Consider the following 14,359-nt stretch of genomic DNA (forward strand, 5'->3'; position numbering starts at 1 on the left):
TTTCTCTCGTCAACGTGATGGATGCGGTCATTACACACACAGAGACTAGGGAAATATTTGGGCTCCTAAAAATACTTCTGGTAGCACTCTTGCGCTCTCCTACCTGGAAGCACACTACCTTGAAGAGATTAACCTGCCAGACGTGCTCATTGTCAGAGCGATCCCATTCCTCCCTGCCCCGTGCATCCCGGCTTGCAGAGCTCCCACCGTCACAATGATTTACAGCCTTCCACCAAACCACTGCACACCACACACCACTGCACACACCCGCACACCACCCACAACCGCACACCACCGCACACAACCCATAACCGCACACCACCGCACACTACCGCACACACCCACAACCGCACACCGCCGCACACAACCCACAACCACACACCACCGCACACTACCGCACACACCCACAACCGCACACCGCCGCACACAACCCACAACCGCACACCACCGCACACAGCCACACACCATACACACACAACCACACCACGCAGACACCACACACAACCGCACACCACACACATACCACGCACACGGCACACATCACACACAACCGCACACCACACACACACACCACCACACACAATCGCACACCACACACACACCACGCACACACCACGCACACACCACGCACACACCACGCACACAACCGCACACCACACACACACCACCACACACTACCGCACACTACCGCACACCAAGCTCACAGCAGCCTGCAGCTCCCAGCACACACGCCAGGGCCGTCATACCCAGTGGCCTTCAGCCAGCCCAGTGACTCCGTGGCTTTAGCTTCTGCAGTGTAACATTACACGGGATTACATTACACTACAGTCACTTCACACAGCTTTGCACAGATCTTCCCGACCTATAACATCATCCAGAACGTAATGCCTTTCCAACACAGCCGTGGTCTGTTATTGGAAGCCCAGCACACTCATTTTGCACAAGCCTAGAAGCAGGTGCAGCTTATTGACCATGTATCACATCTGGGTAACCAAATCACTTTCAGTGGTGCATGACTATTGTGGAGGGGTTAGCCACCACAGGGGTTCGGTTTCTGAGAACACATTAATAGCAAAATCCCCACAGCGACAGAAACTTAGAGAACTCCCGAGAAATATTGTATGCCATTTTGCAAAGCGCTATACTACTGTAAGTACAGCTGTATTACTGGCGCTGTAGCCGTGTATAAGCTGATGTTCTTAAACCAGCTCTTCTACTTTCTTAGACTGACTGTTGCATCCCGTATGTGTAACATAAATGCCCTGTTCTATACTGTAGGACTCCCTGGAGCAGTTATTCTGCTGAATCACTACAGAAAAAGCAAAGCTGTACCGGACTGTAGACCATAATACTCTTTTTATATCTCCAAAATATACAGTACACTTACTGTACATTAAATTCCTGCTATTCAAATGCTACATTCATGTATTCCTGCTGTCCAAACGAGCGGTCGCATCTGTCCCCGTAAGACCATATAAATTACCTGCAGTTGATACTATTTGAGTGGTGTAATTGGGAGAGAGATTTAGGACTAGGGTACTGCAACAGGCCCGTTTGACGTGGGCCTCTCTCCCTCTTAAGCGGAATCGCAGGGAGAGGCTGGAAGAGCAGGCCCAAGAGTTCCACAGCAGAGCACCCATACATTTTAATATCCTGACAGGGCACGCTGTTTTCCCTTCCATTTCAGAGGAGGAGAATAACAGCGCCTGTAATGGTAACCGCAGACCCTGGGAGACGTCAGGCAAAGTGTTCACGTCACGGAGGACTGCAGCTCTGACACTGAATGATATCGCAGCGCCCCCCCTCTCTCTCCCTCTTCCGCGGACGTGCTTTTCCCATCAGAAATCTGCATGGAGCAGGCCTGGAGGCCCCAGCTGCAGCGGCCGTGCGTTCTGAGGAGAAAACCTCATGCGCCGGCCTGTCCCTGCCAAGCGCCCCCTCTCCACATGCTCTTACCGAAAAACAGCATAGGACCGCAGCGCTACATTCGCTTCCAATGTGGAGAAAGGCAATCAAACGCCTCATAAACTATGGGCTAACTTAGCCTGCTCCGTTCAATTCAAGTGTGCGTTTCAACCGGGCGGGCGTGTTCGTTTTAATAAATCACTCCGTGATGAGAAAGCGGACTGGAGAATGGAGACAGAACGAAAGCGGAGCTCGCCAAACTTAGGATGACATTGGCAAAGCAGCAGCAGTGGACAAAAAATGAGAATGTGAGAAAATGAATGCCCACCAAATTCAGGCCAGCAATGGCTGAAAGACTATTAATGGCATAAACACTATTGCACAAAGAACATGTTCCCAGCACGAAGCGGGTTATTTCTGTGTGATGTCAGTGTTATGAAACAGCGTGAACGAAGGCTGTCCGCTGAGAGCCGCGGAGATGTGGGAAAGCACCGTCTCACCGAGGCAGTCCAGCAGCTGTGGCTGTGAGCATTCGCACGAGTGCGTGAGCGTGTGTGTGTGTGTGTGTGTGTGTGTGTGAGAGAGAGAGAGAGCAGCACATCACAGACAGCGCTGTAATTCTCATCATCTCAGCTCGCTGTGAACTCCAGCCATCTTCTTCAACTTGTCACTTTTATGCTACACAGTATTCAGAGACTCTAAAAATATGAAAAGTTTTACAAGGTGCCTTGGGGGGTGAGTGTCCGAGAACATAAAACATAGGAAGAGCGCCTATTTAAACAAACCTAAACATTTATGATTCTAGTGGGACAGAATAGGAGGAAACATCTGAACCTGTATTAGTCCAGTGAGGAGGATTCGGTGAAAGGATGAGTGGGATCTGAATGAGGGTAGAATCGGACAGAACACAGTATATGCATATGTTCAACACAGCTAAGGATATTACGTCACCCCAAGGCAACAGCAGAGTCAGCAAGAGGGACAGCTTATGGGCGATCGCCAATAACAGGTGTCCAGACAAAACCGAACTCTACAATTCAACTCTACAATCTGTTCTAATTAAGCCATGGTATTACTGGACACAAAGGGAAACATCTCCACTGAACTCTAATGCTTCTTCTAGATTTTCACCATTCAATCTCCCAAATCAGATGCTGAAGTGGTTTAGTGATTATTTGCCAGATGTTCCATTTCCCTCACTGAAATCTTTCATTTTGAAAGCCATGCTGTAATTCTACCAAGAGTTTTAGATCATTTAAAAAAAATAAGTAACCTTTATTCATCTAGATTAGCCAATTTATCTTTTGTTGTGATGACCCTGGGAATCAAGGCAGACATGGGATAGGATTGCAAAGACAATCAATTGTGTATTACATGATCAAGTCTTGCGAATCTGACGAGGACAACAATTTATTCTTACAATTTATTATTAGACCACTACTCTTTCAGCACGGGGCACGGGATCCTTAATGAAAACAATTAATCAGGAAAAGGGTCTAAAATTTCTGAACAAATGGAATAATTTTTGCCCCTTTTGGCCCACTGGAAACATCCCTTCTAAAAGCTTTCGCCAGACATCTGTCACACAAACACAAACCATGTGTACCGTCACAACATGTTCAGAGCAACTGTAGAATGGCTGACAATGTAAGGTCTCAATTCAGCTTAGATTAGGTTCTTACGTTAAGGATGCATACAAGGACCACAGAAAGGTCACAAGTGTTCTTTAACCTGTTTTCAATATTCAGTATGATTAAATATCCATTGAAGAGATAAGGTGGGTTTTATGTGGTACCATTAAAATCACACCACAGCGAAAGATGAAGCCTGATGAAAAGATTTAACATTCTCAAAAACTACCAAAATCTACTTGTATAAACAATGTGTTGTAACTCTTTTGTTTTAGTGATTCCACACACACCCGCAAAGTTGAAAACAGGAATCTTTTTCATAGTATCATCAGTAAACATCAGTAAACAATATTCCAGTGACACCCTCTTTGTACTGGTAACAAATACCCATGTGCAGTAAAACATGCCCAAACATGCACACACAGTGGGTTCTGCTCACCAGCCTCTACACCACTACAAACACACACATTTTTTTTCACAGCACAATGACAAGTGGAGTGATGGGGTTTTTTCCTTCTAACGGCAAACCGCAAATTGCAAACAAAAAAACAAACAGCTAAACTCTACATTCACACCTGCAACAACCACAGCTAACTGAAATGGTCTGTGTCATATAATAGCCTACTTATGGAAGAGGGACTTCCTACAGAAAACTTTTACACAGAAGACCTTTCCCTTTCTCACACCTTCAAATGCTCAAACCAGAGTAAAGCAAAGCCCTCTGCCGATATTAAAGCACACAGAAATGACATTCACCAAAATAAATTTCCTGGAATAATAATGATAAATACATGAAAGTTTATTGATGAGCTAACAGTTGCTTGAATATTGCAATACAAGAAATGCACGCCAAATAAATGTACACATTACAGAGTTTCTGTTCTTATTTAGGTATTAGGCCTATTGGTCCTCTGGAAATCTGCTGGTCAAGAGAGTGACTTGGTTCTGAGAGACGGTTATTTCTAAATTACACTGAAGCTCCAAGACAGGAGCATACTGCCACCTGCTGGACCATTTCAGACAACTGCAACTCAGACAAACGCAACCAGACTCACAGTTGCAGGTGGAAAATGCTGTTATGAGATGCAGCTAATAAACAGGAAGCAAAGTGGTACGCTCACCTCTGGCTGAATAGCTTTGAAGACCGGAGCATCCATGAGTGTGATCTGGCCCTAAAAAAGACAGAGCGCTCAAGCATGAGGGATACACAAATAGCACCCCGGCACAGGGAAAGTTTAAGTCATGCCAAGTCACAATAAAAAAAATAAAAAAAATTCAGATTAAAGACAGACATCTCTGTGTTAAACCATTACAGTGTTTTTCAGTCTTTTGCGTTGTGTCACTTCCAGACGTTGAGTTCCCCAAGCAGTTTCCTCAATACCCAGGAACCTGACTTGGAGGGAAGGCCTGATCTAGGCTGATATGAATGAATTAATTCATGGTCGACTTGACTGTGTTCAAAGGGATATCCAATGATTTTTGTCATTGTGTTCTGTGAGCGTTTTTTTACACTCTTCTCCTATCTGTGCCTGTGTGACCTGTTTACAAAGCTACGCGACCTTCACGGTCAGTTCTTTGCATGAAATTAATTAACTAACTGAGCGGGACATACACAGAAAGGCCACTGCTGACCAGAAACTCAAGAGGCATCATTATTTCACTGAATGTTCTTGTATACACACTGTATCTTTAATGCAGGAATGTGTACATGCATCAATATTGACTTATCCCAAACACAAGGGATGCTACTAATGTAAACACCTTACTCTGATCTGTGCAAATTCAGAAATGTATTTCACTATGAAATAAAACGGTGAAAATAAAAGTTTGTTTGCAAGCCTTTGTGTGCTTTGTACCCTAGTGCAATATACATATTTAGGTTCAATATATTCTTTGAATTTAGTCATTTGATTTTATTCCTCAAAATAAACAAATGTATCACTTATTCTAAATTGATGGGGAGAGAGAGCCTACACCACACACACTGACACACACACACACACAGCCCACACACTAAATTGAATGAAGCAGAAGTGCATGTCTGCAGTCAGAGAAAGAGCGCCCCCTCCTGGCAAAGTGGGGCAGGTGGGTGAACATCAGGGACCTGAGAGCTTCTCCAGCCCAGGTGAGAACAGCATGGGCCTGTTCACCATAAACAGGACATAAACAACAAGCAAAGCCTGTTCTCAGCCAAAGGTCCCCACAAGAAGCACAGCCTGCTTTACTAAACACAGGATCCAAACTAAGGGTACTACTCTAACATCAATTGGTGTACTGTTCTGTAGACAACAGGACAACTTGCAGGTTTGATACTTCACAACAATATTAAATAAATAATCTATTCTCTCTTTAATCTCAAATAATTTCTAATGTTCTACAAAACACAAATCTAATTTTCATCTGAATAACATCTTAAGCAATGGAAAAACATTACTACTCCTCCCTGACTTTTGGGAAAGAACCAAAATATCTCCTTGAAAAACAAGTTCAAAAGAACATTTCATGCCGTTTAATTTATAAGAGAGAGGAAATTCATGCTTGGGCGAATACTTGCCAGAACACATTAATTATTGCTGAACTGCACTTGACCCATTTCCACTGCTTTCCACAGTCCACAATCTGAAAACCAGTTCCTCCCTAGTTTACTCTGTAGATTGTAGCAACCATGGTGATGAGACCGTTATGGGGAGGGGGGGGGTGGTTGTAATGAAAAGGCAGATTGGAGAATTCTTACTGCATATTCTTCAGGTGTGACCTTCAGGACATCAAATACGACGGCATCAAAGCTCTTCTTCAGCTCAGAGGAAGCCTTGTCACTGAGTGACTCTGAGCTGCTGCTCTTCTGGGGAGAGAAACAACCATTCAGCCCTAACCCCCCCTCATCCAAAGCACAGGATTCAAAATAGTCAGTTTCAGTTCTGGTCAGAAACCATCCCACTTGGCAAAGATTTTGGCATGGTGAAAAATGTCCATCTTGTGCAGTGAGATTCAGACATGAGAGAGTTTAAATGTGCTTAATGTGAAATGGTAGCTTCGTGTGTGGAAGAAGCAGTCTGAGCAGCAAGACCATAGTTTTGACCCTTTCTACAGCATCTGTATTGTGTCTCAACTCTCAAATGTTTGGGGAAAATAACGCTTCTAAAACAGGAGGATAATAAACAGAGTTTATTTTTTAAAAAACTATTATTTTGCTATTAAATTAAGTTCAGGCAATTGTGCTTGTAAACCATCCTCTTTGCCGGTCACATCAGAAAAGAAGAATTTAAGGCTAGTTGCAGCTTCATCTAGATGCAATCAGGATGGTGCTGCCCCACAAACTAAAAGTGACAAAATGAACTATTCTTATTGCGACTATTTTAGGATTATTTAGACTTTTTTAAGGAGTGTAGAAATAAAATATTGGTATACAAGAGCCAATGATAAAAACACCTCTCAAAATCTCTTGAGGATTACCGTGGGAGTAGATTAGATTACATCTCGTACTAGTAAGAAGTGGGATTATTGGCAAGCATGACAACCTGTACATAATGAGCTACAGTTTGCTGGAAATGGACAGAAATGATTTGTTGTTGTACTTTGCATTTCTGTTGTTTTAATAGATAATATCTTCAGCTAGGGCTGAAATGACTTTCTTTCTTTTTTTTAACACACCAGCAACACAAAAACTTAGGCGTGTCTGAAATGGGCTTCACAGATGCTCATTGTGCTACCCACATCCACAGAAGATAAAAGTGAATTTTCCCCAGTGTTCCCATGCTAGATATGACCATAAACAGGTCATAAAATGTAATTTAGCATATAGTTCTAAAGGGGTTTCTTTTGGGGGTTGCCCAAATATTCAAATGAAAATGTGGCTTGTAACTAACAAAGAAAAAAAGAAAAAAAAAAAAACTATCAATATGTTTGTTCATAATGAGAATCAACAAATTGTGCCTTTTTGACTAAATCACTGGGAAGTCACTTTAAATAATCAATGTTTACAGTAATGTCAAATTTACACACACAAAAAAAAAAAAAACATCAGTAGGGGGTAAACCATTCAGCTAATTTGTAATCTTTAAAAATGGTGAGAAGTGAAGTGAAGTTTCAATGTCAATAACAAACCACGAGACGGGACGGAAGCACGGCTCACCTCGGAAGCAGTAGCAGCGAAGGTGGCGACGTTCGACTGCCCATTGGGGAGGTCCATCATTCCCATACCATCCGTCTCTACTGCAGCAGGGTCCTCATCGTCAGCAGAGGCGGCTCGCCCACCAGGCCCTCTGAACACATGGGAGAGCACAGGTCAGACACGCGTGCTCACCCACCAGGCCCTCTGAACACACGGGAGAGCACAGGTCAGACACGCGTGCTCACCCACCAGGCCCTCTGAACACACGGGAGAGCACAGGTCAGATACACGTGCTCGCCCACCAGGCCCTCTGAACACACGGGAGAGCACAGGTCAGATACACGTGCTCACCCACCAGGCCCTCTGAACACATGGGAGAGCACAGGTCAGATACACGTGCTCACCCACCAGGCCCTCTGAACACATGGGAGAGCACAGGTCAGATACACGTGCTCACCCACCAGGCCCTCTGAACACATGGGAGAGCACAGGTCAGATACACGTGCTCACCCACCAGGCCCTCTGAACACATGGGAGAGCACAGGTCAGATACATCTGCTCACCCACCAGGCCCTCTGTAAACACGGGAGAGTGCAGAGCAGTCCTCACTGAAATTTGGGAGAACGCCCTCCCTTCAGCTCAGCACAAGCATGACAGACTCCACACGCCAGCCTGACCAAGCACAGGCTGCTCATCCAGACGGCAGTGACCTCACTTCATTACCCCACTCTGTGACATCAGCATCATCCTGGATGAGAGGCACACACTGACAGGAAGAACAGAGCATCTGTCTCATTTCAGCCCACACTAGCCTTCTATTTTAGTCTAAATGGCCTCTCAGGCTCCCACAGCTATTCAGTGAGAGGCTCAACTCCCTTACAAACCCCGAGCAGAAACAGAGATTTATAATGCGAGCGAGGGCACTGGTACTGTCTGGCACAGCAGTGACAAACTGAACCTTTTTAAAGGCTTTCCACTCAGGACACCCAGTGCATCAGCAGCGCCACCTACTGGCCAGCCTGCCGCAATGTCAAACCTTCACAGTTTGAAGCCTACCGAGTACACGCAAAAGCCCCATTTACCATTTTCAAAATGGATGTTAAAAATAAATTCTGAAGTAGATATTAAAAGCAGTGCACAATGCTCATATTGGTAATTATTGGTGTGTTCGGGATTTCCACTTACATGACAGCAGAAAGTACAAACACTATAGTTCAGCGTAAATACAAAAACTGTAGTATTATCAGCAGGAACTTGAAAATGAGTAGCCAGTGAGACAGTGATTCAGACCTAATGTTCCTTAGAAAAATAAATAGCAACATTTGGTAGAGAAAATCCCCCATAAACACGCACTCTGCGAACACGCGGCTCCACGGACGGGCGGGGCCAGGTCTGTCGGCCTGTGATTTGAAGCGTGTTGCAAGCTAACGGCGCGCTGCCAACATGTTCCTCAAACTCAGACCGCGCAGGAAGGAGGCCGGACCAGCAGCGGCACAAAGCCATTTACACCAGCCCACCAAGTGTTGCACAAGAGCAGCGCGCTGCTCACACCTGCGCGTTAGCCTGACGCGCGTTAGCCTGACGCGGGCTCCCTGCGCTACGTCTCAAACTCACCAGGCCTTTTCACAGCCCTGAGACCTTTCCCCTGCTCTCTCCTTTCCCCGAGTACACGGACACGAAGGCAGAAACATCAAAACACAAACGGCACATATAAGCGAATCGCATATAAGCTTTTGCAAACAATACCAATTTGACAGCAGATACAATAAAGATAAGGCAGTGACTAAAAAAAACCAGACAAGACAAATACGCAAATAGGTTAGCCTAAGGCTAAAAGATGCCTGGCCAGCAACAACGGTTAAACTACCGAGACGCACACGTGAGCTCGCACACTCACACACAGTACAGAACCCATGTTTAAAGTAAACACACTGCAGTAGCCTGCAGTTTATAACATGTTCTATACAATGATTTCTGTTGGTACAACAGTCGCATTTACTTCATACTCCTATACAAGAATTCCAACCAAATGTCCAGAACTTTAGTCCAAGCCTGTAAATGCCAGGTATGCAAAAACTGAAGGACATTTTAAATACGAGGCGGGTAGAAATGACAATGCCAAGCTCACTGCATGCATTGGGCTTTTTATCTTACCGGCATAACCATAACAAATTATAATCACAGTCATATTAAAATGTGAGCAATTCGTCAACCAACCATTTAATTTCTCATGATTCAATGTGCTAATTACAGTAAGACAAACAGTTTTAACTTCACAGTGAGGCAGAAAAAGAGGACCTTCAGAAGCATGTTAATTCATTAGGAGGCGAGTAACGCCACTTCTTCACACCACAGCCTGAATGTACTGGGCTGACCTGGCGGGGAGTTAAGAGCATGATGAGTGCGTGAGGAATTTCTGAGCTCCCTGGAGCAGAGCTATGTCAGGTATGCCAGCAGTGTCCCTCTCCCCCTCTCCCCCCCCTCCTGACGGTCTCTCACTGCCAAACGCAGTGCAGTTGTGCAGCTGTGAAAGTGTTCGCTGGTTGGCACCCGGCTGTCGTCAGAGAGAGCATGTGATCACACACCGGGCATCTCACAGGACGGGGCTGAGTGTGTCAGAATGGATGAGATAAGAGAGAGCAGTAGGGTTGAGGGGGGGGTTTAAGAAGCTTCCAGTGTAATCCCGATTAGAGTTGTACATCTCAGACAAAGGGCCGCTATAGTGGTGTGTGCATGTGACCGCGGACACGCCCCGCCCTCTCCTCCCCTCTCCCACGCGGGTGTGTGCAAGTGAGTGCACACACGCCCCGCCCTCTCCTCCCCTCTCCCACGTGGGTGTGTGCATGTGAGTGCAGACACGCCCCGCCCCACCCCGCCCCCCCTTCCCCTCTCCCACATGCGTGCACTCACTGGGTTCCAGTCAGACCACCAGGGCCATGCCGTAGTTCTCTCGCTCTCTCTCTCTCGCTCGCTCGCTCGCTCCCTCAGTTTGGCTCAGGTGTCCCTGGGGGGCTGTGTGAGACAAAGAAAGCTCATGTAAAATCTGCATACGCAGTCTACATACACACAGAGATATACATACGTGCCCACACACACATAAATATGAACATGAACATAAACATATGCATACACACACACACACACACACACACACACACACACACACACACAAGCACACACACACAGATAGTGTAGCAATGTAACCCCTTCACAGGCTCACTCGCACACAGCATATAATTAAAATGACTGTTTTAGATCAGTTCCCCAATCAAGGCATTTCTATTATGCCAACAGAAAATGAGTGCTTGGATTTAAAGACAAAAGAAATTAAATAAAGCTCATGGATTAACTGGGATGTGCCTGTTAACAACTAATCATCAGCAAGGGTAAAACACTGGAAAAGCATTGCTCTGAAGATCCTACCAATGTCTAAAAATGAAAGCAGTATATTTAGGGCTTGTTTTTATCCTGCCAGAGGCCGTTTAAAATTTACATGACAGCTTGCAAGTCAGCAGCAAGTAATTAAAAAAACAAAAACATGTTTGTCTCTTTCCATTTGCAGCACCCTCGGCGGCAGCTAGGGGGAGCTCCACTGCTGCGATCAGGAAACAAAGGTTTCAGAACGTTCCGGAGGGAGACCGAGAGCGGCAGCTGACCTGAGGTAAGAAAACGTTTGAACGGGTGCGAGGAGAGGTCGCACAGTTCAACGGCCCGGTCACATGGGGGGACTTTTAGTGATGGCAACAGGAAGAGGGCAGCCTCTGGCAGCCTGCGGCCTTTCGTGACCAGCGGGTGCCCAGATCGAGGACAGCTTCTGTTTCCACACAATGCGCGGACAAATCGGCTTTCTAAACAATGTCACACGCAAAGATACAGTAGCACAATGGGATACTCGCTTCACGGTACAAATTATCCAAACAATAATACCTGCTTCCCGTTACTGGAGCAGTAACTATAACTAATATCAAACGACAGGAGGGAAATTCACTCAGATTTCAGGGCACTGTTTTCTTCATGTTTATTTAATCCTGTACAGTAGACAGTATCCATATCTTTAAGACTGAATTTTGGAGATTTTGGGTAATGATGCACAGGTCTAATTGTGCTTCCTTGAATAGTCGAACAGGTGCTTCACAGTACATATGATTTATTTATTCACTTATTTGCAAAGACAGTGGCTGTCGCTATTTTGTAGTCTGACATGATTTAACACATTCTAATTCTCAGACTATGTGACGGAGTCAGAGTGGAGGCACAGGCTAGGGCAGGAATAATGCATAGACCAGGGGTGGGCTATTCCGCTCCAGCAGGACCAGTGTGTATTCAGGATTTTGTTTCCACCAATTACCCTGGCTAAATGAGCTGATTGGCAGTCTACATGACCACACTGATTCAGTCGTAGTTTAGATCGCAATAAAACATTTCATACAGGGACACGAGAGCTGCCTTCAGCTGTCATTCATATGCTTATCAAGAAAGGCTTCAAAAAATAGGCCAAAAACAGTACTGCTAATTGAGTGATTAAGGCCAGAAGTTGGTATGAAAACAGGAAATAGACACGGCCCTCGTTACCCACTTTACCCACATCCGGCCGAAACCCCACTCAATGCCCTCCACAGTCATCTCCCACCACTCTGTGCTTCTCAAAGGTTGCCATTTGGCCTCTATATTCCTATATTCCAGCTAGCCCCTGCAGTCCAAAGGAGGGAAAAAAACCTCCCATTCACCTTACGCAACCTGAAAAGCTCAGGCACTTCAATGAAGATATTTCACCTTGTTTTCAATAATGTCTGTAGTTAATCAGAGTATTTAGGCCAACCCAATAAAAACACTTTGAGAAGTTTGACAGGACTAAAGAACGATGAGAAATAAACAAAGCACACACAGCTCTACCATTCCCTTCTTGGCATTCAGCTACTCTGGCCACTCTCTGGCTGATTAAAACACGTTTTTTAAATGAAGTGTAAAATATAAACAATGGACATGCACTTTAGCAGAGTGTAAGGAACATTTACCCTGACTTACTTAAAGCATGTGTAATTCCTAAGCGATACGATCACTTGTGCTTGACTGTTGGGAGTGTCAGGATGAATGTGTGTGACCCCTGAGGTAGCCTGAGGCTGTTTTTGTGCGTTAGCATTGTGCGTTTCTGTGTTTTGTATGTATGTGTGTGCGTGTGCGTGCGCGTGCGCGCGTGTGTGTGTCACTTTTTTGCATATTACAGTTTGTGTTTGTTTCTGTGAATGTATTGGTGAATCCGGACATACACATGCATGTGCCTGTAACTGTTTTTACAGGGTGCTATTGTGTGCACATTTCTATGCATTGTATTGTTATTGTATGCACTTCCGTGTCTTTCACCTGAATGCTTGTATTTGAGTGTTCGTGCACCTGAGCCTGTGTGTGTCCATCCGTCTACTTTCTGCATGTCTGTATGCGTGTGTATATGTGTGTGTATGAGTGTGTGTGTGAGTGCCTGCGTGTGTATGTGTATGCGTACGTGTGCGTATGTATGTGTGTGTGTGTGTGTGTGTGTGTGTGTATGCGTATGTGTGTGTGTGTGTGTGTGTGTGTGTATGCATGTATGTGTGTGTATGCGTATGTGTGTGTGTGTATGGGTGTATATGAGTGTGTGTGTGTGTATGGGTGTATATGAGTGTGTGTGTGTGTGTGTGTGTGTGTGCGTGCGCGTATGTATGTGTATGTATGTGTATGTGTGTGTGTGTGTGTGTGCGTGCGTGCGTGTGTGTGTGTGTATATGAGTGTGTGTGTGTGTGTATGTGTGTATATGAGTGTGTGTGTGTGCGCGTATGTATGTGTATGTGTGTGTGTGTATGAGTGTGTGTGTGAGTGTGTATGTGTGTGTGTGTGTGTGTGTGTGTGTGTATGTGTGTGTGTGTATGAGTGTGTGTGTGTGTGTGTGTATATGAGTGTGTGTGTGTGTGTGTGTGTGTGTGTGTGTGTGTGTGTGTGCGTGTGTATGTGTGCGTATGTGTGTCTGTGTGTGTCCTCATTGTTGATCTGTATCAGCCAGCCGGAGGGGGATTACAGGGCCTGCGATGCTGTGCGTTTCCGGGCCCTTCCACAATCCCCCTCACAAGCTGTCCTCTGTCCCACGGCCCCTCCCCTACTGAGCGCGTTTCCCCCGCCGGGCCTCTCAGGCTGACAGCGCACAACGCTTCATCACTGACACCCCCCCACACTGCACAACCTGTCTGTGCTATACCCCCCCCCACAGCACAACCTGTCTGTGCTATCACCCCCCTACACAGCACAACCTGTCTGTGCTATCACCCCCCCACACTGCACAACCTGTCTGTGCTATCACCCCCCCACACTGCACAACCTGTCTGTGCTATAACTCCCCCACACAGCACAACCTGTCTGTGCTATAACCCCCCCCCCCCCCACAGCACAACCTGTCTGTGCTATAACCCCCCCACACAGCACAACCTGTCTGTGCTATAACCCCCCCCCCCCCACAGCACAACCTGTCTGTGCTATAACCCCCCCACACTGCACAACCTGTCTGTGCTATAACCCCCCCACACTGCACAACCTGTCTGTGCTAACACCCCCCCCCCCCCACAGCACAACCTGTCTGTGCTATAACACCCCCCCCCCACAGCACAACCTGTCTGTGCTATAACCCCCCCCCCCCCCCCCCCCACAGCACAACCTGTCTGTGCTATAACCCGCCCACACTGCACAA

The 14,359-nt window shown here is 46.0% G+C and overlaps 1 protein-coding gene across 3 annotated transcripts in view; it reads right to left on the reverse strand.

Moving 5' to 3' along the window:
• ralgps2 (Ral GEF with PH domain and SH3 binding motif 2) overlaps nt 1-14,359 on the reverse strand; it is a 92,809-nt gene that overhangs the window by 53,225 nt on the left and 25,225 nt on the right. For 2 of the 3 annotated variants that reach the window (XM_061239391.1, XM_061239389.1), the window contains exons 2-5: nt 10,558-10,659; nt 7,669-7,798; nt 6,271-6,378; nt 4,658-4,708 (exon numbers count right to left, since the gene is read on the reverse strand). In XM_061239391.1, coding sequence (XP_061095375.1) covers nt 4,658-4,708; nt 6,271-6,378; nt 7,669-7,734 — 225 coding nt within the window. In that variant the 5' untranslated portion in view covers nt 7,735-7,798; nt 10,558-10,659. The remainder of the gene's footprint in view (nt 1-4,657; nt 4,709-6,270; nt 6,379-7,668; nt 7,799-10,557; nt 10,660-14,359) is intronic. The other variant, XM_061239390.1, reaches the window with a different exon arrangement.

Source organism: Conger conger, chromosome 4 (genome assembly GCF_963514075.1).
Source record: "Conger conger chromosome 4, fConCon1.1, whole genome shotgun sequence".
Taxonomy (NCBI): Eukaryota; Metazoa; Chordata; class Actinopteri; order Anguilliformes; family Congridae; genus Conger; species Conger conger.